Genomic DNA, 27,893 nt, shown 5'->3' on the forward strand with positions numbered 1-27,893 from the left:
CTCCTCCTCCCCCGGCCGCCGCCCCCTCCCAGCCGGCGGCGGGGTGCGGGAGCCCGGAGGGTCGAGGGGCGATCGCGGCTGGGTGAGTCTTGCCGGGGCGGGTCGGGGGGTCTCAGCCCCAGCAGCCGGGCCGGCCCCGGCGGGCGGCCCTCGGGGGTGGCGTCGGGCCGGCCCCGGCGGCGGTGGAGCCTCGCTGGCCCTTGCCAGGGGTGCCGGGGGGCGGCCGGGCGCCGCTTCGATGCTGCGCCGGCGGCTCAAAGCCCGTGTGCCAGGCAGGAGCCGGGGAGGCGACGGTAGAAGGCACCCAAAAGCCCCATGGCTCAGCCGAGATCCCGTCCCAGGTCAGCGAAGCCCTGGCAACGGGGACATGTCGAGCCCCAGCCTCTGTGTGTTCCCTTTGGTCCGGCTGCACGGTGACCCTGAGAGCATAAGCTTTGCTCCTCTTCTAAGGGAGCTGGGTTATTAAAATAACACCAAATCCCCCCACCCAGGAAACCAGACCTAGCCCATGCTGTAATGCTTTAATTGACTTGTTTCTGGCAATTTTGGGGTGCAGCCAGGGGAAAGTGCTGAACTTGCCAGGGCAGGCTTTCAGACAGATTGTGTCTCGTGTCCTTAGTGAAAAGCTTTCTGCAGAAGACACAAAGACAACTTGATCAAGTCCTGATCAAGGAAGAACTGAAGGACATTGAAAGATCTCTGTAATATGCCCAGACACTTGTAGTTCATTTAAGAAACTAGAGTAGACCTTGTCTTTGAGGGCACATGATGGGGACTTTCCCTGATGTGGTCTAATGGCTAGAGGAGGACTCCCTGTCTGGTTCCCAGGTGGGCTACAAATTCATGCACCTGTGAGCAAGTCACTTTGTCTCTCTGTATCTTGGTTTCCAACGCACCTGCCTTCCCCAGTGACCTGGAGTGGAAAGAAAACAGGGAGGCAGCAGGACCCTGCTTCCAGGTTAGCTGGGGAAATGTCAACAGATGTTAAAACGTGACCTGGAAATTGTGAAAATTATTTCATGGGGGCTTCTGCTCGTTTGCCTCCCATTTTGTTTATTTTGTGCAGTGAAGATGAGGCATCACCAGGAGATAAGACCCCCATGTAACTACATTTTCCCACTTTCTTCAGAGAGGGCTGTGCAGGAAAGGCAGCGTGTGTGCTGACCCACGGCTTGTGTGCTGCATGCTGGGGTAGTTAACCACATCATCTTCAGTGCATGATCCTGAAGATGCCTGGGTCTTCTGTGAAGAGTGTAAGAAGAAAAAGTAGATGGAATGACTTAAAAAAAAATAATCTTTTTTTCCCCTACCCCAGGTCTGCAGGAAAAAAAAAAAAAAAAAGTGGAATATTCCCACTTTCTAAAGCTCCTTTAGGAAGGACCCACAGACCTTTGCCCTGAAAATGCATGCAGGCAACAGCTTGCGTGTGTCTGCAGGAGTGGTGCCATGGAGAAAATTCCCAGGCTGTGGCTTGCCCCTGGGGCTCACAGAGATGCAGCAGGAGGATAAGGTGTGAAATGGGGTTAGTTTTGTAAAAAGGGCTGGGTGTGAGATGATCAGGAACATCTTGGCATCATGCATGCTGAAATGAGCACAGACAGACTCATGTTCTGAGAGCTAAAATGAACACAAGAGATGTCAAGGATTTTTCCTCTCTCCCTCCAGCCTCTGCTGTATGTAATCACTTCAACCAACTGGCTTGGAAAGGTAGAGTTCCTCCTTTTCTGCAGTCGGGTGTTTGCGGAAGGACAGACTAGAATTTTGTTTCCTCAGGAGAAAGGTGTAGCAATCTTTAAGTCCTTATTCCTGCTTGTGATGTGATGAGGCTTGTCCTTCTAGGCCAGCCAGCAGGTGCCTATGCTTTGAGGCCTGGCTTCCTTAGCAGCCAGGTTAATGCTCTTTAGCCAGTGGTTTGCTTCTGCTGCAAAAGGCAAGCACCCCTTCTAGCACTGCTGGGAACCCGTGCAGGGGAGGCTCTCGGGACACCGGTACCACCAAGTGAAATAACAGGTTTTTTGTCTTGTGAGATGAGGTGACAAACCTAAGGCCTTCCTGTCCCTCTGGGAAGCTTTTGGACAAAAGCATCCATGTGGCATGGTGGTACTTCTAAGGAATAAACCGGAGAGATATCTTCTTGCTGATACAAACAAGAAAGCTGCCTGCTGTAGGGAGTGTGGCCCTCTCCCACCTCATTCTTTGGGAACCATTTACACGTGCTCATGGTACAGGTAGATCGGTAGTTGATTGATCTCAGGTGTGGATGTTTCTGGCTGGTACGAGGCGGTGCAGGTTCGGCCTCAAGCCAGGCACCCAGCTGTAGCCTTCCTGGATTTGCACAGCTCGGGCAGGAGGTGATAGGGGACAATTACCGTAATTGCATTGGAGCCTATAGCCTTGAATTAGTAGTTCCCAGTAGGGTGTGTGACCAAGTTATCTGCATTCTTTCATAACCTCAATATAATTATAGCATTTGTGTATTTATTTCCTTATGCTGCCATTGGTTTGCCCTAAGACACCAAGTTCCTACAGGTTGCTGTACCCCTTTTCTCAGCCACTCCACAGAGCATTTCTTTCCAGCATCCGCACTAGCTGTCTGCTGCTGTGAGCTAGCGCTGAGTGCTCGCGATGCTGAGGCAGGCTCTGGCTCCCTTGGGTGGTCCTGCATGTGGCATCCAGCAAAGGATGAAAAAGGATGAGGCATTCGCGGAAACCTTCCTGTTGCTTTAGCCACAGGCAAAGTCTGTAGCATGAGCGCTTCTGTCGGAACAAACTACACAGTAAGTTTAGCACAAGCTCTTAGGTCAGAAAAGTGTCTTTTATTCCAAAACTTGTGGGTCATACAGGACCTGATCTGCAGTGTGTTGATTTTGACAGTGCCCCATGTGAGCAGTGCTGCAAGATCAAGGTATCTTTATGTGCAGGAGCCCTTACTGCAAGGGGGAAAAGAGCCTGTCAAAACTGCTCCTTGCTGCAGAACGAGGGGGTTTGAGTAAAGAAGCTGGTTTTGTAGAATACCTTATGGAAATCTAATCTTGTTTATTACTTGGAGAAAAAGTTGTCAAAAGTTTTAGACTGAAATTTGTGATGTTTAAGCAGAAGTTAAACGTTTCCACATCGCCTTCCTCCTCCCACTGGTAGGTGCCCCCAGCCAGGGCAGTGCCATTGCCCAGCAGAGGGGACACCCGGAGCTCCCAACAGAGACGGCCCACTGCCTCCAAACCTGGGCAAGCAGAGATAAGTAAAATTTACTTATGGAAAACAGGCTGAGGGAGACTGAAAGAGGGACCAGCAAAACTGGCCTCTTCTCTTCCCTCCCTACACTTAAATGTCAGACGAGCCCCTAGCAGTGCGCTCCTCTCAGCAAGGCGGTGCCACGTCCAGCGCTGAAGGGAGCCACAGAGGTGACCGCAGACAGGGGGTCGCTTGGCTGGCTAAGAATATGCTTTAATGAATATGCAGCATAATATTTTCTGCTTTCTCTCCTACTAGTAAATAAAAGTGGGACAGTTTTAAAAATGAGCTGGAGGTGCCTTTTGTTGCAAGGCAGGTCTCTGTGATGAGAAGAGCTAGTAATTAATTAAAGCAGCTGACTGGTACTTTAAAGTATCTTCTACTTGTCCCAGTGCAAGAGTAACACTTGCCCCAAAGTAGTGTAAATTATATTAACTGTTATGGTTCAGTCTGTAGAAATGGGGTGTGTTTATATGGTTATACACAGGATGGTGTCTCACGGTGGTGTTCCATGCCAGGCAAGTTCAGTAAGGTACATGGCATCAGCTGCAAGCTTTTTCCCTTTCTTGCAGAGACACGGTATTTTTTGGATCCCTTCTCAGCCGGGCGCTTGCCCGATTGTAGGTGCAGCTGTGCTGTTGGACTTGGTTCCACATCCAGGTGGCCATGGCGGCCGGTGGCGTTGGGTTCACTGTGTTTTCAGGTCACAGTTTGGTTCTGTGTCATTAGTAGGAACAAGAAGTCTCAGATACTTTGCAGATGGTGAAAGGCGTGTTGGGAAGACACTTGTCAAGAAGAGCTTTTCCCCCCTCTACCTCTTTCTCCCCTGTCCTGTGTCACTCCTCCAAATAAGGTACGCGTGGTTACATTCTTACTTAGCTTTGCATAAGCTGTCATATTTATCTGGCCAGGTGAGAATCTGGGTACAAAAAAATAGGAATTTTGACTGGGTGTGATTTAAAAAAAAATAAATTGTTTCTTGACTTGGTACTAATGCAGATGTTTTTGAGGTTCCCTTTCTTAATGGCCAGGAGGATAAAATTAAAAGGTCCTTCACTCACCAACCCATCCCCCAGCAAAGATGCTGTCTGAAGTTCCGGAACTGCTGCTAATCCTGGACTAATGCTGATGAGCAGAGGGTGATGATGAAGCTTTGTTTCAATTCCTGCTGCTCAGAGGCAAAAAATTCATCCTGTAAATTAGTTGATTTAAGCCCAAGATAAGACACAGTTGTAGAAACATCTCAACCTGTCAATGTTTTGTAGGAAAACAACTTGAAATCCTTCCACACCTGCCACATCTGGTTGCAAGCAGAGGCTTGTCCTCCTCTAGGTGTTATGGTGCTCTGAAATTAGATCCTGGAAAGAATGTCCTTGGGGCATGGCAAAAGGATGACCTTACCTCTGTGGCACGTGCCAGGGCTTGAAGCTACTGCCCAACACAAGGGCTTCCTTGATGAAGTTATGTTTTACTTAAGCAAGCTTGGGATCTGTTAATTTGGTGGTGGCAGTCTGCTGGGGGTGTTGGGAGGATGTGTTGAAGGGTGATGCTCGTAAAGCACCTGGTACTGGGTAAAGAACTGCAAGACACAGCGTTATGGTGTCCCTTTGACACTTAATCCCCTCTCCATTGTGGACCCATGCAGGTAACTGAGCATGGCCTGCTACAGGTATCTTGCCTTGTCTGATGTGAGGGGTGTAAGGTGCAGGCAGCTGCATGGGTTTAAGTGGCCCTTGCTCTGACCAAATATGTCTAGGATGGATGCTAGAGGATGCCCTGGCAGAGGGAAGGGTCAGAGACTGATGCTCTGGTACAAGACAAGCCCATTGCTTCAGGTGTCTCACCCACTCTTCTGAAGAGAAGAGCCTGCCCAGAGGAGAAGTTTCTGTTGCTTAAAGCTTGGGGGTTAAAGTCCTGGGATTTAAAGTTTTACATGCCTCTGAACTCCTGGGGGTACCTACAGGCAGGTCTTCCCACCTATGGAAACGTAGGGGAGCTGACACATGATTTCAAAACTCGGGGAAACTGAGGAAGCGAGACACCAGCACTGAACATTAAATCCAAGGTCAAACAATAAGACAGAGAGAGGAGCCACTGCTTGGCTCCTTCCTCTGACTAAATGTGCAGGAGCTGGTGTACAGAGAGGTGTGAGGGTAATGGCAGTGGAAGGTTGGACTGGGACGGGCAGCACGGGGGCCCCGTGGGGCACCCCGGGAAGCCACTTCGTGACCCCTGCTGCTCTGACACATAAGGTTTGCCAGGTTACGCTTTCAAAGAATTGGCACCTGGTGTGATGGGAACGGGCCTGTTTTGGCGATTTCACTAACAAGTATCAGTTCTTCTCGGCTGCTTATTAAATATACCATTTGCTGCAGAGAAAAGCCTTTCCTGAGAAAAAGCCTGCTCTATTTGCTTGGTAAAACAATAGGTTAATAGAACTGATTAGCAAGAAATGCACTTATTTGTCTTTAACTGTGTGATGAAAATCTGTTTTGGCAAAGAGAGAGGCAGAGACCCAGCCTGAATCTGGTCAAATTTGCTCTAGTGAGTGCATCCAGTTCTTTTAATCTGGAGGAAAAATAAATATACGTGACTTAAACAGAAAGCCAGGGCCTCTACCAGACATGCATGGTCTAAATCTGGGCATGCCTGAAAGTGTCACTGAAGTCCTCCTACAATGTGATGGCAGCCTTTCTGATTTCTAAGGAAAAATGAGCAGAAAATTGACTTTGCTGGACACTTATACGCAGAAAACATCTCCCCAGAAAGCCAGTCCTTGGAAAATGTAAGGCATGAAAGAGCCTGTGGTTGAGTGTTGTTGAAGACCTGTGATGAGGATGGGCAGCGGTGCTGGCCATGGCAGGCCCCGCAGGACAGGACTCCTCTGCCCTGCTCCACTGCAGGGACGTCTCAGCCAGAGCCCCAGGCGATGGAGGGTCTGAGGGACGTGGCTCTGCCCTGTGCTTGGTGAACCCTTGGAGGAGCTGTGTTCAGCTCTCCACTGGCTCCCGGGGGGCAGCGGGGGGCCCTGGGGGACTCGGCTTTGAGAGGGAGGTGCAGTGAAGAGGGAGAAAAGGAGGCAGGAGAGTAGCGGGCTGGGTGGCCATGGAGGGAAGGAGAGGAGGGGAGGCTGGGAAGTCCCTGCCTCCCCTGCGAAGTCTTTCTCCAGATCTGATAGGAAGGGAAATGAGTATGCAGGGAGACTTTCTTCTCCCTTGTTTTCACGTTTTTCCATGTCCCACCCTTCTCCCCAGGGTAGGAGTTGCTTTTTTCCCTCAGACCAAATGTTTCTGAACTCATCACATGAGACAACCAACAAGGAGATGATTAACTGCAGGCAGAGAAGCCAGCTTTAGGAATTGGATTAATATTCCTCTCTTTTTTTTTTTTTTTTTCTTTCAGATTTGTCACTATGAGCCTCTTGTTGTTTGAGTCTATTTGCCTTTTCCTGCTTCCCCAAGGTATGTATAAAGTTGTCATTTTGCATCAGTGGTTTCTGTCTGGGATGCTTCCCATCTCCAGCTCGAGTTCTTCCTTCCCAGGAAGAAGAGCCAAAGCAGTGCCTCTCCAGGAGGTTTGCAGGTAAACCTCTGAAACATAATTTCACACAGAAGGGGAAATTTTCAATTTGAAAGTGTCACACAGAAGGGGAGAAAATAATACCTGGAGAAACAGCTTTTCTGAGAATTCAAACGCATGTGACTGATTTCTATGTGGAGTCTCTTTGATATGGGAAAAGTTGATGTTACTATTATATTAAAAGTTCATAGGTTTCTCCAGTGTAATTATTTGGTGTCTCCAGTGCTTATGACTGTAATCTCACGAGCCTAAACCTGGCTTAGCTCTTGTTCTCACGCTGCATCCTGCATGTGGTGAGCAGAGGGACTGTCCTCCTGTGTGCTGGAGTCAGGTCCTTGGCATTTTCATGCTCTGCTAGAAGGAATTTACTCCCATAGACACACTGCTGTGCTGTCACCAAATTAATTTTTGCAAGTGAAATCTATACAGCAAACCAGTGGACTGCATGTTTGGGTTTTTTTTAAAAGGCAATTTCTAGTGTTGATAGGTGATTATCTGTTTGATCCCACAGTTTTCCTGGTGTTAGGTATACAAGAAATATATGCTGATGAGGAGATGATTGGCAAGATCTCAGCTGCTGGCCAGTGTGAGTTTGTTTTTCAAAGCAAGTCTTCTATTTTCTGAATTCCTTATTCCTTTGTTTTTCTTGAGGTGTTTTTTTTTTGTTTTTGTTTATTTTGTTTGCTTGTTTTTTAAATTTATTGGACCCCATTCAGTCCATAAAGTCCCCAGCAAGTGCAGCATGGTCGCTGCTTCTGCCCTAGCCCAGCTTTTCCCCTCATTGGTGTTAGCTCTTCTGGGATGCCAGCCTGCTTTGGTTTTCCCAGATTGGCTATTTGCCAACCTGGGTGGTGTTTCTGATAGTTCCTTCACAGCCTGTTTCAAGCAATCCTGAGTTAAGGAGCCATGTTTAATTGATTCATGATCAGGCCTCTCATGTGGCTGATTTGTTCAGGCTGTAAAGCCAGCACCAGCCACAATGCTGTGAGTAGGGAAGGCTGGGCTCTGGCTGGCTGGCAGACCGTGTTCACCTACAGCTCCCTCGATGTACAGCAGTTGGTTACTTATAAACTCTGTCATGCATTCTCCCACTAGCCATTAATTTCTATTGTCTGTCTGTCAAGTGATAAATTACATATTTTTCCTATGCCAGGCATGCCTTCCAGCCTACTCCATAGCACCATGTGTTCAGCTCAGGCTTTCCATCCTGATGTGCTGTATTTGGACATTTCTCCCTGATGCACATCACCAAGAGTGCACATCGCTCTTGGTGGCTGCAGACATCATGCTTACGAGTCTCTGCATTGCTGCAGCTGTGCAGCATTGAATACGGAGATCCCCGCTCCTTCTTCCGCTGAACTCTGGAGCAACCTGGAGACCGTTTCTCCATACCAAGCCCGTACTGGGACGGGGGCGCAGCAGTTCTCGCTGTGCGTGCTTGGGCAGGCGGCAGTGGTCAGTGACTGCAGGCGAGCACCCGGGTTGTTGCGTCTCCACATTCAGATTGGTTGGGAGGGCGAGGCCGACAAGCCGGGACGGCGCTGGCAAGGAGGCCGTGCTCTAGCTCATCCCCAACGCAGTGCTCCAGGGCAAGGCTGGTTGCCCTGTTAGAAGAACCAGTGATCCAGAAGGGAATGCTTTGCAACTTCCAATCCCTCATAATCTGGTATTAGAAAACCTTATTATAAATTCAGGTTTTTGCTAGCAGGAATTATTTGGAAAAAAAGTGATGAGTGATAATAGAAAGATGATGATAATAATGAGGACACAGAATTTGGCGTGGGCCAAAAGGGCTCTTACAGAGTTGGTGTGCTTACTCCCTGTATTGAGCTTCTGGAGTCAGTTTCCCTTGAAGTTGGTTCTGGTAAATGCTGCAGAGGTGACTTTAAAATTTCCATGTAAATGCTTTGAAAAAATGTCTCTTCACAGTCTGCAGACTGCCTGGTTGTTTTTTTGGTGTTTTTGTTTGTTTGTTTTTTAATTTTTTGTCAGTGAAATTATGGGCTTCCACTGCAGCATAAGCACCTCAGGAACTTGTACTTGGGAGCTGTCATGTTCATGCAGGCAGGGGTGATACAAGGGCACATCTCTGAAGATGGGATAAAAGGAAGATTTTTGTGAAACGTGTTTCTGTCAGTGCCTTGGAGCTGTTCGGAGAGTTTGTGTTGAGAAAAATAAGAATGTGTTTCGAAAAATGTGCTGCAGATGAAACACATCTGGCTCCGTGGGACTCCATACGCTTTGCAAACGCCTTCTGGATTTGGATCCAGCCTTGGGCTGGGAGAGGTGGCTGGTCCCGCTGGGCACCTCACCCCTCCGCGTCCTCACCAGGAGAGCAGCTCTCTCTCCTAGACCTGAAATCGAAGGTGAAAGTCTTGCAGACTGTGAGGGCTGAACTGGCGATGCTGCAGGCCAGAGCAGGAGCGGATGCAGGCTTTGGGTTGTGAACACCGGGCTGCCCCAGTCTGTCCTTGGCAAGTCTGTTTGTCTGGGCTTTCTGCTGTTGGCTGTCTGCTTCCAGAAAGTGAGGCTGATAAAGTGCAGTTTCACAGTGTATATCTTTTTCTCCTAGTGATGCAGTGCTCGGCTTCATTAGATGTCCTTTTCCTCTTGGATGGCTCCTACAGCATTGGCAAAGGAAGCTTTGAAAGGTCTAAGCTCTTTGTAGGCAAGCTCTGTGATGCCTTGGACATCCATCCAGACAGGGTGAGTGTCAGGAATGTCTCATTTTAGTTTCAAGCAGGTTGGCAATTTGTGGAAAAGTGATAATGTGCTGACTGAAATTGTGACATTCAACCTAGCAGCTACCATGGGGCCAGAGTATTTATTCAGAAAGATACAATGGAGTTTTGTGAAGCAGCGGGGTTGGAGGATACTTCTTGATTCTTCACAGATTTTAAGCAGTTCCATTTGGTCTTGAGAAAAGACATAATAGAACATATATATATATAGAATAGAATATATATAATATTCTATCCTATAAACTTTTAGGCTAAAGATTATAATTTGTGGGTTTTTTACTGATTTTTATTTTGGTTGGATGCTCATAATTTAAAATGGTTGGATCTTTTTGTTGTTTTTCCCTGCAAAGTTGCAGAATTATTTTCTGGGTAGTCGGTTGCCTTTCTGTCTGCTTGCCCTGCTTCTTGTAGAAGGTCTTTATTCCAAAATAAGCCAAAAGAGCCAAAGGGAAGGAGTTCATTGCGAGGCACCACCTGCATACAGAGGCATTTGGGTATCTGTATGCTGCCATAGGTCTCTAAGATGTCATTGCACTCCCGACCTGCTAGTGGTGCAGTGGACTCTAGTGCTGGTGCTCAGGGGAGAAGAGCAGAGGACTGGCCGGCTGGGACTGCCAGCTACAGTCAAGTAGCTGGTATTTACAGATACCCAGTATAAAACACGCTAAAATAAACAGACAGATGTGGCTATGCCAAGTTCTTTCTTGTCCATTCCTATTTCAGACCTTGGCTCAAACCAAAGTCTAATTTTGGGTGCTGTGTGTCTGAAAGGAGTGATGGGAGCTGCACTGCTACAGTCTGGGCTCCATCAGGTCCTACCTGCTCCCTGGAGCCATCCTTGAGGCACCTCTGGGCCTGAACGACATGTCTCAGGGTTTGTCTGAGGGGATTTCAAGCCAGACCCAGCTGCAATTCCAGCTATGCATCCAGTCCCGCATCACACTATTCCTAGTCAGGAGTCTTGCGGTGGGCTGGGATGGTCTCTGTACTTCATTCCCTGCCAGAGCCTTTCCAAATAAATGTCAGGTCTTTGGGAACGATGTGGCAGGGACATGAGGTCTCTGTGTAGCAGGAAAAGGAACTTGAGGCAGGACAGAGTGGGTCTGGGCCTGCTGCGGCTTTGAGGACCCCTGGTTCATGTCCGTTTCTCCAGAGAGGTCTGGTAGAGAGGAGCAGGGACAGGTCTTTTGTTTGCTCAGTTCCCATGCCAGGGATGCTTAGACTTGTACCTAAAAACCTCCTCCAGACCAACTACCACCACTGCTCCAGGTCCTAAAATCGAAAGCTGCTGCTCTGCCCCTGTTCCAGGGTTGGTTGGAAGCTGAAATCACCAGTCTGCTACATCATTTTCTCATCTAAGGAATCTTTCGTGCTTCAGACCTCAGCTTACAGCCACACAGCACAGGAAGCTTTCCACAGCCTGGGCAATGATGGTAGGGAGTCACAGTGCTTCTGCCAGGCTTCGAGAGATGCTAGGTGACTCAGGTTACATGGGCGTTCCCTTTTCATGGCTCAGGCTAGATTGACTGGAAGTAGAGACTTGCATCTAGGAACCAACTGCATTGTAGGCTTAGGCAAAAGAATTTGAACGTATAATATTTGCAGATTTGGTGTGTTTTTTTTTAAATACCATCCTTGCCCTACTCTTTCTCTTAATCGTTACATAGACTGGACTGAAAATCGGTAGTCTTTTCACCTTCAAAGTTGTCACATTCCATAAAACTTCTTGTAAGTCTTCAGTGAAATATTCTGGGTGTATTGTCCAATACAGACAATTTAGTGTGTTTGCATTTTTAGGCATTTTCAACTGTAGAAAACAGTTTTAAAGAAAGTACCGGAAAAATAATTGGTTTGTGCTGCCTATTGTGCTTAATGCCAGAGGGAGATGCTTTTAGTAATGGAAAGATTGCCTGCACAGTGTATAAATGGCTTGGTATAAAAGGTGTTATTAATAAACTTACTGTCCTTGAGGCTACTAGCTGCTCTGAATGGATAAATATAGATCTTGAGCTGCCTGTAACTGCAGCGGAAGCTCCCGTTGTTTGCAGATGAACTTTTTTGCCTTATTTACAGTCTGCATAGGCAATGCTGTAGTTGATGTTTGTTTTCTCTTTTTTGAAGTTCATTTAGGTTGCCAGTGGCTCAACATGCAAAATAGTGTTTTTCTCGATACAATATAGTGCTGCCAAATCTGTAAATTGATCAAAAGTGTAAAACTCTCACAGGCACCTTTCATAATCTTTAACCTTTTCTTTTAGGTCCGTGTGGGAATGATACAGTTTAGCTCAAGTCCCCACCTTGAATTCCCACTGGATTCATATCTAACCAAGCAAGAAGTGAAAGAGAGAATCAAGAGGATTGTGTTCAGGTCAGCTTATTTTACAACTCTTCTCTCTTTCTGGGCTATGAATGATCTCTGGACTGAGAGTTTTTAGAGGTCCAGATATCTCTGCCTCTGCTGTGCACACACCAACGTGATGGCCCCAGGGAGGGGGATGGATGAACACTGCCTGTGGTCCACAATGCACAGTCCGCTAAACGTGTGCAACCTGCTCTGTCTTTGTCAGTGAAAGCTGATAGGGGAGAAAGTTTTCAGTGTCCACTGTAATGTGGTAAATAGGGGAGAGTTTCCCATGACCTTCCTGGCAGGTTTTTCTGACCGTTTGTGCCAGGCAGTGGGTTACAGCCTTCTAGGGAAAAGCAAGTGTGGCTCTCATGCAGGGCTGAGCAGAGGCAGGACAGTGTGCATCTTCATTTTTTGGTGGTTATGGTTTCCTTCATCCCATAAAGTAGTGATGAATTGCTGGTCCCTAGACAGCTGCACATGTGTGTCTGCTGAATTCAAGGGGGTCAGGTTTTCAGGTGGAAACCTTTCTTCTTCCTGAATATTAAGGCTTGGTTATCTTCCCACGACCTCAGGAAATAGAGCCAGAAGCCCAAAGAAACATTCTCCTTAGATCCTCTCAAAATCCAGACTTCTAATCTCGGAGAAATACATTTGGATCTACAAGGGACCTGACAGCCATCCCAAAATAACACTTGTTTTTATGATAGATGAGGTATTGGTATGGCCTGTGGGTGTCTGCTCTTTCTTTAGCTGATCTGCATTAGGGCTGAAGGTTAGCTCAACATTTCTCGTAGATGTCTACTGCTCTCTGCATGATGTGCATATTACAAGCAAATGTGGTCACTGTTGACTTTTTCAAGCAAGATCACTTGTCTGGGTTTTGTTGTATTGCTTTTGATAAGTTTATCAAATCAAGAGAACCTCTCATGTAAGGTTACTGGCAAAACTTACCAGAAAATAAAGTTACACTCCTCCTCTTTGGCTGTTGCTTAAAAGTCGGTGAGAGCAGAGAAAGTGAAGCAGTGTTTGGTGTCTGGCACTGAAATTCCTTGATGACAACACATGGATGCTGACAGATTGAACAGAAATAATGACCTTGTGCTATGCTGTTTCATGTAGTTTAAATGGAAAGCTGACATTTCAAAGTAGATAAAGTTATGGATAGATTCCACTTGGCTTCCGAAAAAACAGGGTGTTTGACATCTCAGTTCAGAGGCTCCTTGATGTGTTTCTGGTGAGCCTTTGGCCATGAGGGGTTTTCTGACTTCAGCCCTGTGCTCTGGGTGTGGAGCTGAGAGCATTTGGAAGGAGGCAGCACCAGACTCAAGTGAAGCTTTTGTGACTTATTCAGATACTGATAGTCTCTCTCTGTGAATCTCGTCCAAATAGCATTGGATAATTTCAACCAAACTTGGTGGTGATCTCCAAAGCTAAATTTCTTACAAATTTCTTTCATACAAGTCCATGGCTCGTTACAGGAGAGAAACCTTCATAGTGCTGTTCTTGAGGAAAGGCAGCAGATAAAGTTGACGTCTCCTTTAGCTTCAGAAAATCTGTATTGGAGTAATGCCTTAAACACACACCTGCTGTGTCAAAAACCAATGAAACGCCAAACGCAAATCAATAGGAACAAAATTTAATGAGCTTTGGTGCAGAGACTCTCTATTAACTTCTTCTTATTCTCAGGGCTCGCATGGGCACAGCTTACTGAGTCCATCAAGACTGAGACATCAGCCTGACTATGCACAATACATTTTCCCTCATGCACAGCACTTTTCAATGAAGCATCTGACAGCTACTGACATCTGGTCAGTAAAAGGCAAATTTGAACATGCTATGAACACATGGTCATTGAGTATGCTTTGAAATGGTGGAGTGCAGGGGAGGAAGTACCTAAAGAAAGAAATTCAAAGTGAAAGGGCTTGGCAGGTACTGAATTAAGAAGTTTCTGTGAAAATCAGAGAGTAGACAGAAAAGAATGAACTTGGGCATGATCAAATGTTTTTCTAGAACAAGCAGGTCAGGTGGTAAAACACAGGAGGGATGTTCAGAAAGCAAGTGGGGTGTGTTTGTGTCAAGGAGAACATGATGCCTCCAGGAAAGGGGTATGTCTTGTGGTTTGGTTCCCCTTGGTTGCTCTGGATGGCAATAAAAGCAGTCTTAAAAGGTGATCATAGGAAGTGATTTATAGCATAACTTCTTGGACAGAGTTAGAAGACAGCTGGAGATGTCTCTTCCGATCTAGTGGTTTAAATTCTCAACAGGTCTGGAGCATGTTCCCAGTGAGCTGGGCTCTCTGGTATCAAAAGTCCAGTCAGAGATGGTGCATTACAGACCTCTCACTTTGTGCAGATGGAGAACTACCGAGAAAGGAAGAGGGAGACTCATGTCCATGCAAGATTTACCCCTTTGAGATAAGCAAATGCTTAGCCCTCCAACAACAAAAAGAGATAATGTGTTGTAGGCAGGGATCAAAGCTGGCCACAATAGCTAAACAACTTGCAGTGCAGGTTGCCCTCAGTTTTTACAGGGGACGAAAGGCTTTTTTTGCCCAACGTGTTCTGTTGTATCAAAGTCTTAGCCTGGTGATGACTGGGTGGGGAGCGTAGATGGGTGATGGGCAGCTTGAGTTGGTCGCATCAGGTGGCCAGCAGCAGGGGCTGGTGTGCCTGGGTAGCCCTTGTCTCTGAGCGTGGGAAGTAGACAGGGAGTTGGGGCAGCTGGGGCTGATTTCACCCAGCCACCTTGGGGACCAGCTGCACCATCCACCAAACCTCACCCTGCAAGATGGGTGAGGCCATGTCCTGTCTCCTCTCCAAGTTCTCTGTTATGTTACCCATGGCTTTCACTTAAATAAAACTTCAGTGTTTGGCTCACAATGTAATCATTCCTGCATCAGCCTGACACAGATAGCATTTCATATAGCATTTTATATATAATTTTGATGACATCTCTAACAGTCATTTAAAGTTAAATCTTGAAAGCATAGGAGGACAGTCCCTGCCCCACAGAGCTCACTAGCAAGAAATAACAACTAGAGTAAATGTGTAGGCCATAAAAACAACCACACCTTGTTTTTCCCCTCCTAGACCTCTGTATAAGTAGCACTCCCCTTTTTTATTCCCTTCTGCTTTATTTTCAGCACCTTCTGCAGTGAGGGGCTGCTTCCCAGTCCACAGCCAGTATGCCATAACCAAAGAGACCCTAGTGCTGTGCAGACACTGACCATAAGCCTGCGGGTCTGCTGCAAGCAGCTCTTCTCTTGGGTGCCAGAGCGACCCCTCTTTTCCCTCCCCGGGCTTTGCACTGATGTGCAGCGTACCTCTCAGACAGACACCTCCAGTATCTATGGGCTCAGCAGGGCAGTCAGGCTCTTGGGTTAAGGAGACATCCAGCAGTCGGCAAAACTCATTCTTTAATAATTTCACAAAAGATGAGTCTCAGGATTTCTAAAGCATCTTCGATTGAAGATCAGAAATGTTCTCTGGAAATCTGTAGCTTATTTTCTACTAAAACTGCACTCAAGTTTGCTTTTCCTTGGGAGTTATTGCGCAGCTGCAAGGCTTGATGCCTGCCATTCCCTAAAGCTTAGTGGCAGCCTATTTTACCTGCTGATTTATGTCACCACTGGGATGTGCCCCCTTTGGCATCCAAGTCTTTGTGTGGATTTTGTACTTTGCTACTGGGGGGATTGCTGAGTATTCAACTAATCGCTGTCTTCCACAGAAATGTTTCCTTCTCCAGGGCTGTCAAAATATTGAGGTAGCTGGCTTCTGTCTCCAAAATGAGAAGTGAGGGGTACAGCTGTGTGAACGTCAGTGCATGGTGTACCTTCCCTATCATACCAGCACTGCTGGCAAGCAACCTAGCAGCTGAGGGTATTGCTTTTAATTGAGTTTAGCATGGGTTTAGACAACTGGAGCATCAGGTGGCTCTTCTTAGTGTTTGCTTTCCTAGTGTAAAAGGTACTGGTGAAGCTCTAAAAAAAGTGTGCCTTGTGTTCAGTCCTCCCAAGTCCCCAGGGATACGCTAGGAAGCTTTCAGCATTTGTATTTTTCAGGAGCTTTACTACAGGATGGACAAATTACTTTTTGTAGAAAATCAAATTAGCCTGCAGATCAACCAGAGAGAAAAAGGCAAGGACTCACTGCACACTGCTGGACTGCAGCCTCTCAGTTACAAGCTGGGACGCTTAGCTCCCTGCCTTAGCTCTTCGCCCAAGAACGGCAGAAGGTCCAGCGGAGGGAAAGGGAGGATATGTGACAAGAATTTGTAGCACGTTTGTGCATCAAGAGAAAGGAAAACACTTTGAGAAGCTGGTCTTTGTTCATTTTGCCCACTTGTACTGCATTTCTGACTGGAATGTGAGAGGAATATGTTGTAAAACAGCTTTTCCACACAACTTTTGAAAGAATTGACTGCAATTTTCAGGTGGAAAAACAGAAGCAGTTGAGACAATTGTCAAAGCTGGCAATGAAAATCAAATATCGGAGAGCTCTGGTTCTTCCTCCGACTGCAGGAATGCTCTGCTGTGTGTTAAGTCTTCTGAAGACTACTCTGGGTGGGAGAGGAGGGAGGTAAGGGTGGGCAGATGGGACCTATGTGTAGGAAGGTGACAAGAATGGCAGGATTAAACATCTCTATGGGAGTGTTCTGTGGCAACAGGCAGAAATATGCTAAGTTCCCCACTACCAGAGGGTGGAAATATGGAAATCAAGTGGTAAATTCAATACTGGGAGAAGAGCTTTGATTTCTGTTCTTTCGATTTTTATCTCCCTTCTTTCTAGAGGCGGGAGCACAGAGACAGGTCGGGCTCTGAAGTACATTCTCCACAAGGGCTTCCCTGGTGGTAGAAACTCTAGTGTCCCTGAAGTCCTGATCATCATTTCGGATGGAAAGTCCCAGGGCAGCACCATAATGCCTGCAATGCAGCTGAAGGAGAGACACATCACAGTTTTTGCAGTGGGAATCAAGTTTCCAAGGTAGGAAACTTTCCACAGAGTTGGAAATGGAGGTCCAGCTAGCCAAATGACAAGTCCTTGCAAGTAAGGGATGGTCTTGTGCTAGATATGAGTTTTGGAAAGACAAAAGGGGAATTTGTGGGGTAACACAGGCATGGAGGAAACAATAATTTGTTGGCTGGGGTAGAAGGAGGATCAGACTTGGTGAAGAAAGCTCTTCCACTGAGTAGAGCTACACTACTGCCTGAGACTAAACACACCAGGATCTTGAAAAGTGTTTGAAGGGGTCATGGTTCTGCATTAGCTATTTGCTGCACAGGGTTTGCTTTGCTACCCAGTTCTTTGGGGATGACTAAGGGTCTTGTTACACAAGTGGTTGAACCCCACCTTGCTTGGCAGGTGGGAGGAGCTGCACGTGCTGGCTAGTGAGCCCGCTGAGCAGCACGTGCTCTTTGCTGGAGATGCCGACGACGCTGCCAACGGCCTGTACAGCACCCTCACTGGCTCTGTCTGCAGCACCGCTGCTCCAGGTAACCCCTGTCCTGGCTTCTCCTTCATGCCCGTGCTTTGAGCTTGGACCATGTCACTGAGTGAGAAAGATGAGGCAGTGTCAGAAGGCCTACAGGGGAATTAGCAGGTGTTGCACTTCAAGGTAACCTGCTTCTGGTGCCCAAACTAGACAGTGTGCTTGGTAGCTACCTCTCCAAATACTTGCAAGCTGCAGGATCCTAAATCTTTGTGTCTCGGTTCACCTCTGAAATGGGAATATTGGTCCTTGCTCATGTCATGGGGCATAAAGGGTTAAACACAATTGTGTTAAATCTTCTAATGGACATGGCTGTGTGTTAAGGGGAGGCCACCAGGGGCTTGCAAGAGAGAGAAAAGACACAACTAGACTGTCAAGTATGTGACAGGCACCAGAGAGGCTGAAAAGTTGTCATTAAACCCTGAACTCAGCAATGCAAGTTTTATCGCAAAGCAAAGGAGGCTGAATAGTGAGTACTCCAGAAAGTCAGGTAGGCTGGTGAGCTTGTTGACAGAAAATTTCTCTTCTGGGGTCTCACAGAGGCTCTTTGAAGCACTGTCTGGTCTGCTGTTGGCAGGTAGATCAGGAAGAGTAACCCATTTCAAAATGGTGCTCCACTCCCACACAGACTTCGTATTTTTAGGCAATTGATCCTCGTTTGTGTTTGTTCTTTGCTACAGGCTGCAAAGTTGAATCCCACCCTTGTGAACGCAGGACCATGGAGACTGTGAAAGAGCTGGCTGGAAACTATGTGTGTTGGAAAGGCTCAAAGCAGCCAAACACAGTGCGTGCATCACTCTGCCCTTTCTATAGGTGAGTTGGACACCCACATGTCTAAAAGTGAGCAGGGCTGAGAGAAGATGAGAGATACAGTAATGAGGCTTTTATCTGGCCTTGACTCTTCACTGGGATGTAGACCCCTCAGAAGACTGATGCAAACATGGTCTCTAGACCATGAGACCATGGTCCTGTAGAGAGGCTCTCCCTGCTCTGCCTATTGGCTGATCTGAGAAGCAAAGGATGAGAGGAAGAGCTGAGACAAAGAAGCAGATGATGATTAGCCCAAGAACACCATAAATATTATAAATGGAATTGGGATTAGTTTCCTACCTGTTGAACCGAGAGGCTTTGAAGTTTACATCTCCATACCGACTCTGTGCTGCAGAGGGTTTCTAGGTCTGGCTCCCTGTGTTGGTGCTAGTTCTGGTTTTGTCCCTCAAGCTTTCATCCTTTCAGAGACGTCCCTTTTTCTTTGCTTGGCTGAACTGGGAAGCCTGGGAAGGACTTTCCCCAGTCATAGTGTAGCAGTGCCAAAACTGGGATGCGCACAAAGAGCTGCATTTGTCAGGTCGATGGCAGTGAGCTGCATGAGGGAAATGTCCTCTTGCCCGGGGAGAGGAGACTGGAGCTGAAAACCAATAAACCATTTTAGGTCCCTCAAATAATATTGTCGCTGCAGTCAGTACAGCAGGATAAATGCTTTAAAAATGAGCTGTGAAAGGTAAAGGCAGCTTCATGCTTTCTTTGCTGATAAAAAGAGCTGAGTGAAAGTGGTATTGTACAGAAATTGGTAGGGGGGGTTGTTTTTCCTTTGAAGAGGTGCTTCATGTGTTTGTTTTAATACCAGGCAGTCAGATTAATGTTTGAAAATCACCCCAGATCTGGGCTGTGCATTGATAGCCTTCTACATAGAAATACTGGGGGTTGTTTGTATGGACAGTTTGTAATGTCCTAATGGCTGCAAGCATTTCCAGATACTTGTACCTTGGAGCCAACGTGGGAAAGCAGAGCAGCTCATGGCTTGCTTACAGCATCCCAAAAGTGACGGTTTTGGCCACGATTGCTGTGAGTTTGAGCAGCCCTAACACAGAGCACTGAAAGATTATGGCATGATATTAGAGAAATAGCAAACTAATTAACAGGAATGAAAGTTTAAAGCAGAAATCATCTTGTTGTCAGGAACTAAGATTAGCTGCTGCCTTACATGTGGCAAATATACACTCCTGCTCTAGGGTGGGTTTTTTTTCCTATCACCTTAGGGCAGGGGAATTATAGAGGAAGTTGAAATATCCCACTGTGAGGCACAGCTGAGGGCTGAGGAGTTCTTCCCAGTCTAAACCTTGCTTGTCCACTAGTTGTTACAGCTGGATAAGTTAAATGCTAGAATTAATATTCAATAAAAAATTCTCACTACTGTAAAATTTTCTTTTCATTCCAATTTAGAGCAAAAAGTTTAACATCTCTTCTGTAGCAACTAAAAAAAATAATTTTAAGCTTTAAAAATACAACCATAATCTTTAAATATAAAACATTGAAGTAGAATTCAAAACCAAAAGAGTAGATTTGATGAAATTGTTTTTTCTTTTTGCCACCTCACTCAGAATGGACATTTTCTTTTGAAACACTTGTTTTTAAAAATTGCATTTTCAAAGGAAAACTTGTTCCATTAAAACACAGTAAGGTCAACCTTGTCAGTCTTTAAATTCATTATCAGTTTTATTCTTCCTGTTTCAGATGGAAGAGAGTCTTGATAAAACACCCATCCAGATGCTTCCGAACTGTATGTCCAGGTAGGACTTAGCCTTTTTCAAAAATTTCTTTACAAAGCATGAAAGGAAATAACGAAAGAATGAAAAGATGACGTTTTACTCTCACTTCTAAAAATTTTGTTCTGAGTGAGAGATTGTGATCCTTAGCAAGAAGTTGATATTATGTCCCCTTTTTTTATCTCATGGGTATTTATGACCGGAGTTCTTTTTGATTAAAATTTCTCCCCGTCATTTCTCCTTTCACCTGAGGAGCCAGTTAATCCTCATCTGCTTGTGTTCCTGGGGCAGAGGTGCACTGCTTCCCAATGCCTGCGGAGAGTCACTGCTCTCCAGCTAGGGGAGTATGCAGGGAGATGCCTCCACTCATTCACTTGGTTCCATGAACATCATCAGTTTAGCGGGGAACCTGACACTTGCTGATTGCCAGCCTATTTTTGTGACTGTGGAAATAGCTATGGTCCTTGAGTTCTGCCCTTAACCCATCCTTTTGCGTGTTCAGACGACAGTGGCTTTATTTTCTTTGTCAGTACAACATTGTCCAAGCAGCAGGCCGGACTCTGATCCCTTCGTTGCTCATATAAACCCGGAAGGGCTGTATGGCCTTTAGCAATTCTGTGTTTACATGAAGATAACTTCATCCGTGTTATTCCAAAGCACGTGAAGTGAGGTCACAGTCTAGCTTGCTCTCTTCACTGCCTGTTGAAGAGCTACCCCAAAACAAAACTCTCATGGAGGTAAGTGAGTGTGCGCGTGGTCCTGCGTTTGTTCAAACTCTGCAGCAAGACAGACGAAGCTTTGACCCCTTTTCCAGTAACGGCGATGCTCACACTGGCACAGGATGGGAAGGGGCAGGCTCCCTGCTGACTCCCTCTCTTTCCCTTCCCTGGTCCCGTTTAGACCCTTGTGACAACCAGCCATGCCAGAATGGGGGCACGTGTGTCCCAGAGGGACTGGACAAATACCACTGCCTCTGCCCGGTGGGGTACGGAGGAGACATCCATTGCGGTAGGTGCGAACCTGGGTTCTCTCTTCTTCCTTCTCAGCTGTGTCCTGCCTTTGCAGTGCCCATTGCACGGCCATAGGAACAACTGGGGTTGGGCTGCAGCCTTTGGGCTTTTCTCTGGGAGACAGACTGATTTTTTTCTCATGCTGGTTATGACTGTGTCAGGTGCGGTCACTGGGTCTTGCTGCTCAGAAACCTTGTGGGTAGTGAGAGCACCAATACTGAGAGTCTCACCCTGGTGTGGCTGCCTTTGTTTCTAGATGCAGGTGCCATGTGAGCAGAAGAACAGAGAAACTGGGAGAGACACGTATGTCCCGCACACATGGGCATGGGAGGGACTCCTGATTTGGGGTGTTCAGTGTAAGAAACCCAGGAAGGTCCTGATCTTCAGAAAATGCTTTGTACTTACTTCCCCTGGAATCAAGGCACTTTAAAGTGTCTCAGGGTGTTACAGATGAGGGTCTGGTGCTCGGACTCTCTCCTTTCTCCATGTTATACTGAAGCTCAGAAGGTTTTCCCCAGAGTGCAAAGAGAGTGGAGTTATCATTTCTAATTTGATGTTTACCATACCCAAAAGTCAAGGAATCCCCCCAGACTCCCATAAATATTTCCTGTCTAAAGGCTTATGTGGCATCCAACCAAAATAAAGTGCACTCCTGGCACAGTTGTCCTCCAGCTCATGCCATGTCTGGCAAACCATTTAGCTTACTAATGTCTCTTCTCCACACCACAGGGCTAGCAGCAGGCCCCAGCTGAGGTGCCTGGCATGCTTGTCTTTTTGCCCTGCATATGACAAATTGCTGTTTCCCTTTTCAGCACCAAAGCTGAGCCTCGAGTGCAGCGTCGATGTCCTCTTCCTGATGGACAGCTCAGCAGGGGTCACGCTGGAAGGGTTCTTGCGCTACAAAGCATTCCTCAAGAGGTTCCTCCACGCAGTGGTGGGCCAGGACTCACCAATGAATGTGGGGGTGGCCCAGTACGATAACCATGTCAGGATACCTATTGGAGTGGGCCAACACAAGGATGCATTCAGTCTCATGAAGAGCATTGATGCTTTGAATTTCAGTGGCGGCGGAACCCTGACAGGCAGAGCCCTGCAGTACATTGCACAGCATGGTTTTAGGAGCATTCCAGTCTTTGCAGATGTACAGGATGACCTCCCACGCGTGGTTGTCTTGCTTACTGACTCCAAGTCTCAGGATCCAGTGGCAGAAGCTGCTAAGTACGCAAGAGACCGAGATATCTTCTTGATTGGTGTAGGTAGCAGCTTTGTGAGAGCAGAGCTGACCAAGGTGACTGGCAATCCAAAGCAGACTATTGTCTACTCGGACCCCCAGGACCTGTTCAACAGGATCCCAGAGCTGCAGAGAAGAATCTGTAGTGTGGGCAATCCTGAAGGTAAGACTGTGATATGGGCATTGTGGGATGAGTTTGTCAAACCATGAGGAGGTCTTCTGAACTCCACTGGGGAGGAGGGAAGGACAGAAGGCTGAGTGTCCTTGTTTTGTTTGCGTCAGTCACAGATCCAGGGACTAAACTTCCATCACTGATTTCTGTGATGGGTATCTGTTTATTGGTGTCAAAGGGCCATAGATCACCTTTTGCAGTCAGTGATCAGCAGTGGTGAATTTTGCCCACCATTTATACACACACACCCCCCCGCCCCTTTATTTTTGGTCAGAAAGGAGTACATATATACCCTGAAAAACACCATGTTTGCACTCTTTTATCCAGGCTGCCAGGCGCAGTCTCTTGATTTGGTGTTTGCGGTGGATGCCTCGGCTGGAGTTGGCCTGGAGAATTTTCTGCGGCTGAGGGACTTTGTCAGGAGCAGCTTTTTGCACTTCAGCATCAATCGGGACGTCACCCAAATTGCCCTTGTGGTCTATGGCAGCAAAGCTCACACTGTGTTCGCTTTGGACACCCACACAAGCAATTCAGCTGTCCTCCAAGCCATCAACCAGGTGCCTTTCCTTGGGGACTCGGCCTCTGCTGGCAGCGCCTTGCTCCATATTTATGGTGACGTGATGACAGTGCAGAAAGGAGCCAGACCTGGTGTTAACAAGGCAGTGGTGGTGCTCACCAATGGAGGTGGCGTGGAGGATGCAGCTGCCCCGGCTCAGCAGCTGAGGGACAACGGCATCTTGGTGTTTGTGGTTGTCATTGGGGACGCACAGAGGGACACGCTGCTGAGGGTTGCTGGGTCTCCTAACTACCTGGTCCACATCTCCTCCTATGAAGGCCTGCAGCATTACCAAGACCTTATCATCGAAAGAATCTGTGAAGGTGAGAACTTCCCATCCTTGCTCTTCATGCTGGTGCCACCAGCTGGTGGTAAACTTTGTAAAACAGGCGTAGCAGGGACTTTTTTCTGTAGCCATTGTTATCGTAGGTTTTTTGATGCTTTACAGAATGAGCTTGATATTATCCTTTGCATTTTACAGATGGGGAAACTGTGGCATAGATATATGGCAATTGTCCAAAGTATTTCTATAGGAATAGGAAAAATTTTTCATAAGATTCAGTCCAGTGGGTGAGAGTGGGCTCTGTGTGACTGGCTCTTTCCAGCCCTTCGGGGTCTAGGTTCTCCCTTCCCAGAAAGAAAACAAAGTTTGCTCATTTTCTGATGTTTCTTTAAACCTGTAGAATTTGCTGTGCCTTACTGTAACCCCTGCAGTGTTGTAGGGGGAGCTTAAGGGGACACGTTTCTGCAGCCAACAGTGTTGGTACCTGAGTGAGGTCTCTACTGTCTTGTTCAACAGGTTTGTTCCCAGGTGTTTGTGAAGTGGTGGGTCTGAAACCCCATCACTCCTGTTCCTCCTTAGTGTCCCATTATGAAGTTATTGCGTAGGCTGTCAAGATTTTGTTTGTGCTGCACTGAATTTAAACCTAAATTCAGAATCTGTCCATTTTGAAGCCTGTTAAACTGAGGCCTTCAGACAGCTTGTGATTAATTTTACTTGCAAAGTGTTCAAGAGGGAAGAATTTTCAAATACTCACGTAAAAGCTCATTTTGTGTAGAGGTGAGGGGGGAAAGGCATTTTCTTCAAAATGCCGAGTCCTGATGACAAGTCCCCAGCTGGAAAAAAAATTGTCTCTGATACCAAGTTTGAAACACTTGTGTGCTGAGTGTGAGTGCCTGTGTTTGATGGAAATCAGCTTTTCAGAAAGGATAGCAGCCCTGGTTTGCAGACATTAGTGGTGGTGAAAGTGCTTCTAATTAAAATGTCATGCCTTGTTTCTCATTCAAAATAGTCCCAGTTTAACATCTAGCTATTTACTTTTGTTATGTTTTAACCTGTTTGTAAGATCAAAAGAAGCAGCATGTTGAGCTTCAGCACAATCAAAGGTCCTTTTCATCTCTGGGCATGCCCATTGCTCCTTCAGGGTTGGAAAGAGCTACAGTGTTGTGTCTTTGGGGTGAGGAGCCGGTCTGCTGGCAGGCTCTGCCGATGGTTTCTACCCAGAGCTTTTCAATGTGCTCCTATTGCAGTGATATTTTCAGCTGTGTTGTTATAAAAACAATCTACTGTACCATGAAATTAACTACTACACCGCAGACGAAGGGGAAAAGACGGCAAGGTTCAATGAGTCAGGGTAATAACATATAATTTCCTGAGACTGAATTGCTACTTTCTTTTCATGTGCAGGTGATCACTGTTTGTACTAGATAGGCTGGGACCAAGGGCGATGTAAACATAAGCCTTTCATTCAGTATTCTACTCCAAGCCCAAGACTCAATAACAGAACCATTGTCTGTGAAAGGACTTTAAAAAAATTATGACTCATGATAGAAATATGTGAAAAACAGACCCTGCCTCTGAACACCTGAAATATTGCATTTATTCTGAGGCTTAGCTGAAAAGAGACCAGAAAAAAATGGTCCAGGCTGTAGGGGAAAAGGTCCCAAGCATTAAATATATATGAATCTGATTAAAAGAAATACAGACTCTTTGGATTGTCAACGGGTATAATCCCTGAAGTGCAAGAAGCTTATTTAAGATGATACTATGTTAACAGAAGCGTTGAGTTTGCAGAAATGGTCTCTGGGTGGAATAACATGATTACCCCGAACAGGGACCATGAGGTTATGCTGTGGGGCAGCTGCAGAGAGAAGTGGTAGGCGCGTGGAGCGGCACACAGCATATGTGGAGCAGAGCACCATTGAAAAGCTCTCTGGGGAGCAGCCAGCACCTGGAAGATGAGTAGTGGGTCCAAGAGGTCCCTCCAGCTTTCGTTGCCAGTGGCTCTATCACCCTACGATGACAGCAAAAGTGCCTGTTCCTGGGGATACGCTGTCAGACAGGACCCCACGTGGGATGTCTCATGTTGTTGAACCCAACTTGGCTTCATATAAAATCAACAGGCACTAAAGAGTGAGGTCTCAGATCTAGGATTTCGCTGTCAAAAAAGTGAATTTCCAAGATAATTTTGTCTATCTTAGGTGCAGGTTGAGAGTTGATGTGCAAACTTGATGTATGAGAATGAGTACAACATGTAGTAAGCTGTAGTAACCATCCTGATGGGTAACAATAGAATTTATATTCTTTCCTTCTCCCCCTTTTCCTGCTCTGTTTGTGTGCTTTTTCTACCACAGAACAAAAGGCAAGGCCGGGAGGTTCAGGCTCTACATAATGCAGTTGTTCAGCAGAGGAATTTCACACCCTCACCAACGCTGCAATGGAGTTGCCAGCAGACTGGAAGCAAATTCCTCTGGGATGCTGCTACTTAACCTAACATATTCACAGCAAGGCAGCGTGGAACGGTGCCAGCCCTGCTAACAGCTGGGCTCTGCTGTGTTAAGAGGGTTGGGAAAGCTGTCATTTGCTTCACAAGAACAGGACTAATAACTTGGGAGATGGTTGCAGGCTTTTCTCTCAAACTTCCTACAAAAAAGCCCATAAGTTTTTCTTGTGGTGTTTTCCATTTGTGCCATGCCTGCTTCTCAGCTGACTTCTTGTCCTTGCTCCTCTCTGGTGTAAACTCAGGTCCTCTCCAGGGTGAAATGTGGTTGTAAACAGCTAGGATCAGGGCATGTGTCTTGTTCTGCATTGGCAGTGTCTGGATCCGGGGGGTTTAGTGTTCAGTGCACAGCTCTGAAGATGCTCCATTTTGCTTTTCTTTGACATTCAGCCTAATGTGACATCACTCTCTTAAGCTTATTAGGAATATTAGTCTCCAGATCAGAACATTTAGAAAAGCTGTTCTTCCTTTTCTCTAGGTTAAACACAGAGGAGCTTGTCCTCTGTGCCAAGACAGGGTTATGAGCTTGCACCCTCTGCCATAGTAATGTGGTTTTCCCATCCCATTAGCCCTAGATGACACTTTCTGATGTCTGGGATATATAGTTGCTGTTGTTTTTGCAGCATTCCTGATGGACGTGGGTACTAGCTGTTAATACTCTGTAGATGTGCATGAGCCTTCTGTTCTGCTTGTGTTTGTTGCAGAAGCAAAAAGTCCCGTGAACCTGTGCAAACCCAACCCGTGCATGAACCAGGGCGTATGCATCCTTGGGCCTGGGAGCTACCGGTGCGAATGCCACGGCTGGGAAGGACCCCACTGTGAGAGAAGTAAGGATCGGCAGATGGCAGCCGCAGCACATGCCACCCCTTCTGCCCAGCCCCTCTGAACTGAGTCTCCACCTCCCCTGTGGGCAGAGGTGTGGCTCTAACTCTTGAACAGCTGTTTGGTGGCTGGGTTGGTGCTGACATGGCCTCTGCTGCATGGATAGTGGAGAGGTTTGGGCTGCTGAGGGGAGCAAGGGCTTGTCTTAATCAGCTGTGCCCTGTTTTACACATTCACTAGGCGAGTTGACTGTGAGGGGACCCCAAGAAGGCCTAATAACTTTGTTAATCTTCTTCCACTCTGTTCTGTTCCTCTTCTTCCTCTGCTCTGCTGGAAGAAACAAACCCTGCTTTACTCCCAGGGTGGAGAGCTCTGGCTCCCTTTTAATGGGAGGGAGCTGTCTCTATTGGAGTGTGACCCTCTATTGCTTTCAGTGCTTTCCACAGTGCAAAAGCCTCCCCATTGCCTTCCTCCTCTTCAGCAGGTGAGCAATGGCCAGGAGGTGGTCAGCCTCCAGCTCCCTAGAGGTGGTCCTGTGCCCATAGTGAGAAGTTCTCAATTAAGGGATTTTTCCCCCCCACTCTACCTGAGCCCAGGGGTTGTGGCTTCCACCCCATGGCTTCTAACATCTGTCAGCTAAGGCCAAGTGGGTGCTCACTGGGTTGTAATGGACTGAGCAAGAACTTATCCCTCAGTCCTAAAGCCCTTATCCCACATCTGTGTTTTTGTTCTACAACAGGAGTTCTCCGGGGCGATTCTCTGAGATCTCTGGTCCTTCCTCCACACTCCCACGTGCAGCGGGGTTCAAGTGGTTTGCAGCACTTCTCCAGAGCTCCATGGCACACCAAAGAGCACATGGATCAGAGACACTGAAACAGATGTGCTGAGCACTCCAGTTCTGACTGGGACCCCTTGCTGCCACTCGCCGGCATGATCCAGCAAGCCACCCCTGTCCTTGGCAGTGAATGAGTTCCTCCAGCGCGGGGACCGTGCTGAGGCTGTTCCAGTTTCTGCATTGCACAAACTGGGCTTCCCATTGCTCTCCTTCTTTTTCAATTTAAGTAAATATTTGTGTTTAAGTATTTATTATTGTCATTTTGCATTTCCTCATCCAGATTCTAGTGCTGTGTGTTGTTTTTTTTTAAAACAGACTTCTTGAGAGGCCTTTGAGGTACTCTGAAAATATGGAGAAATCTAAGCAATTCTCGAGGTCCTGCTGAAGGGGGACAACGTAGATTATGCACTGGCAGCCAGGTACTGGACTGAATGGCTTGGTACAGGCAGGAAGCCAAGTATGAGGAAGAGGAAGGAGAATTCATTATAAGCCTCATTCTGTTTTATAAGTTGTCCATGCCGCTTTCTTCTCTGAATTTATCTGGAGTGTTCTAATA

At 46.9% G+C, this 27,893-nt stretch overlaps 1 protein-coding gene across 3 annotated transcripts; it reads left to right on the forward strand.

Annotated features, from left to right (window-relative positions):
* On the forward strand, positions 1-27,849 carry VWA2 (von Willebrand factor A domain containing 2). 3 transcript variants are annotated; one of them, XM_064464208.1, is made up of 14 exons: positions 1-82; positions 6,634-6,692; positions 7,322-7,396; positions 9,383-9,516; positions 11,810-11,919; positions 16,686-16,880; positions 17,259-17,389; positions 18,066-18,198; positions 19,900-19,955; positions 20,832-20,939; positions 21,754-22,335; positions 22,672-23,223; positions 26,385-26,507; positions 27,242-27,849. In XM_064464208.1, the coding sequence occupies exons 2-14, from the start codon at positions 6,644-6,646 to the stop codon at positions 27,373-27,375; spliced, it is 2,382 nt and encodes a 793-aa protein (XP_064320278.1). In that variant the 5' UTR covers positions 1-82; positions 6,634-6,643; the 3' UTR covers positions 27,376-27,849. The 3 variants fall into 3 exon arrangements, with proteins under 3 accessions (XP_064320278.1, XP_064320279.1, XP_064320280.1); XM_064464209.1 differs by lacking the exon at positions 1-82 and adding an exon at positions 6,774-6,813; XM_064464210.1 differs by lacking the exons at positions 1-82; positions 6,634-6,692; positions 9,383-9,516 and having other exon boundaries at positions 7,320-7,396; positions 27,242-27,848.
* The last annotated feature ends 44 nt before the right edge of the window (positions 27,850-27,893 follow it).

The sequence above is a fragment of the Phalacrocorax carbo genome, chromosome 12 (genome assembly GCF_963921805.1).
Source record: "Phalacrocorax carbo chromosome 12, bPhaCar2.1, whole genome shotgun sequence".
NCBI classification, from domain to species: domain Eukaryota; kingdom Metazoa; phylum Chordata; class Aves; order Suliformes; family Phalacrocoracidae; genus Phalacrocorax; species Phalacrocorax carbo.

What these genes read in the sequence shown, in the direction of transcription:
- VWA2 (XM_064464208.1), top strand. Translation starts at nt 6,644, where the DNA reads ATGAGCCTCTTGTTGTTTGAGTCTATTTGCCTTTTCCTGCTTCCCCAA. An exon ending in TGGACATCCATCCAGACAGG is followed by an intron (nt 9,517 to 11,809) that starts GTGAGTGTCAGG and finishes CTTTTCTTTTAG; the next exon opens with GTCCGTGTGGGAATGATACA. An exon ending in AGGACCCCACTGTGAGAGAA is followed by an intron (nt 26,508 to 27,241) that starts GTAAGGATCGGC and finishes GTTCTACAACAG; the next exon opens with GAGTTCTCCGGGGCGATTCT.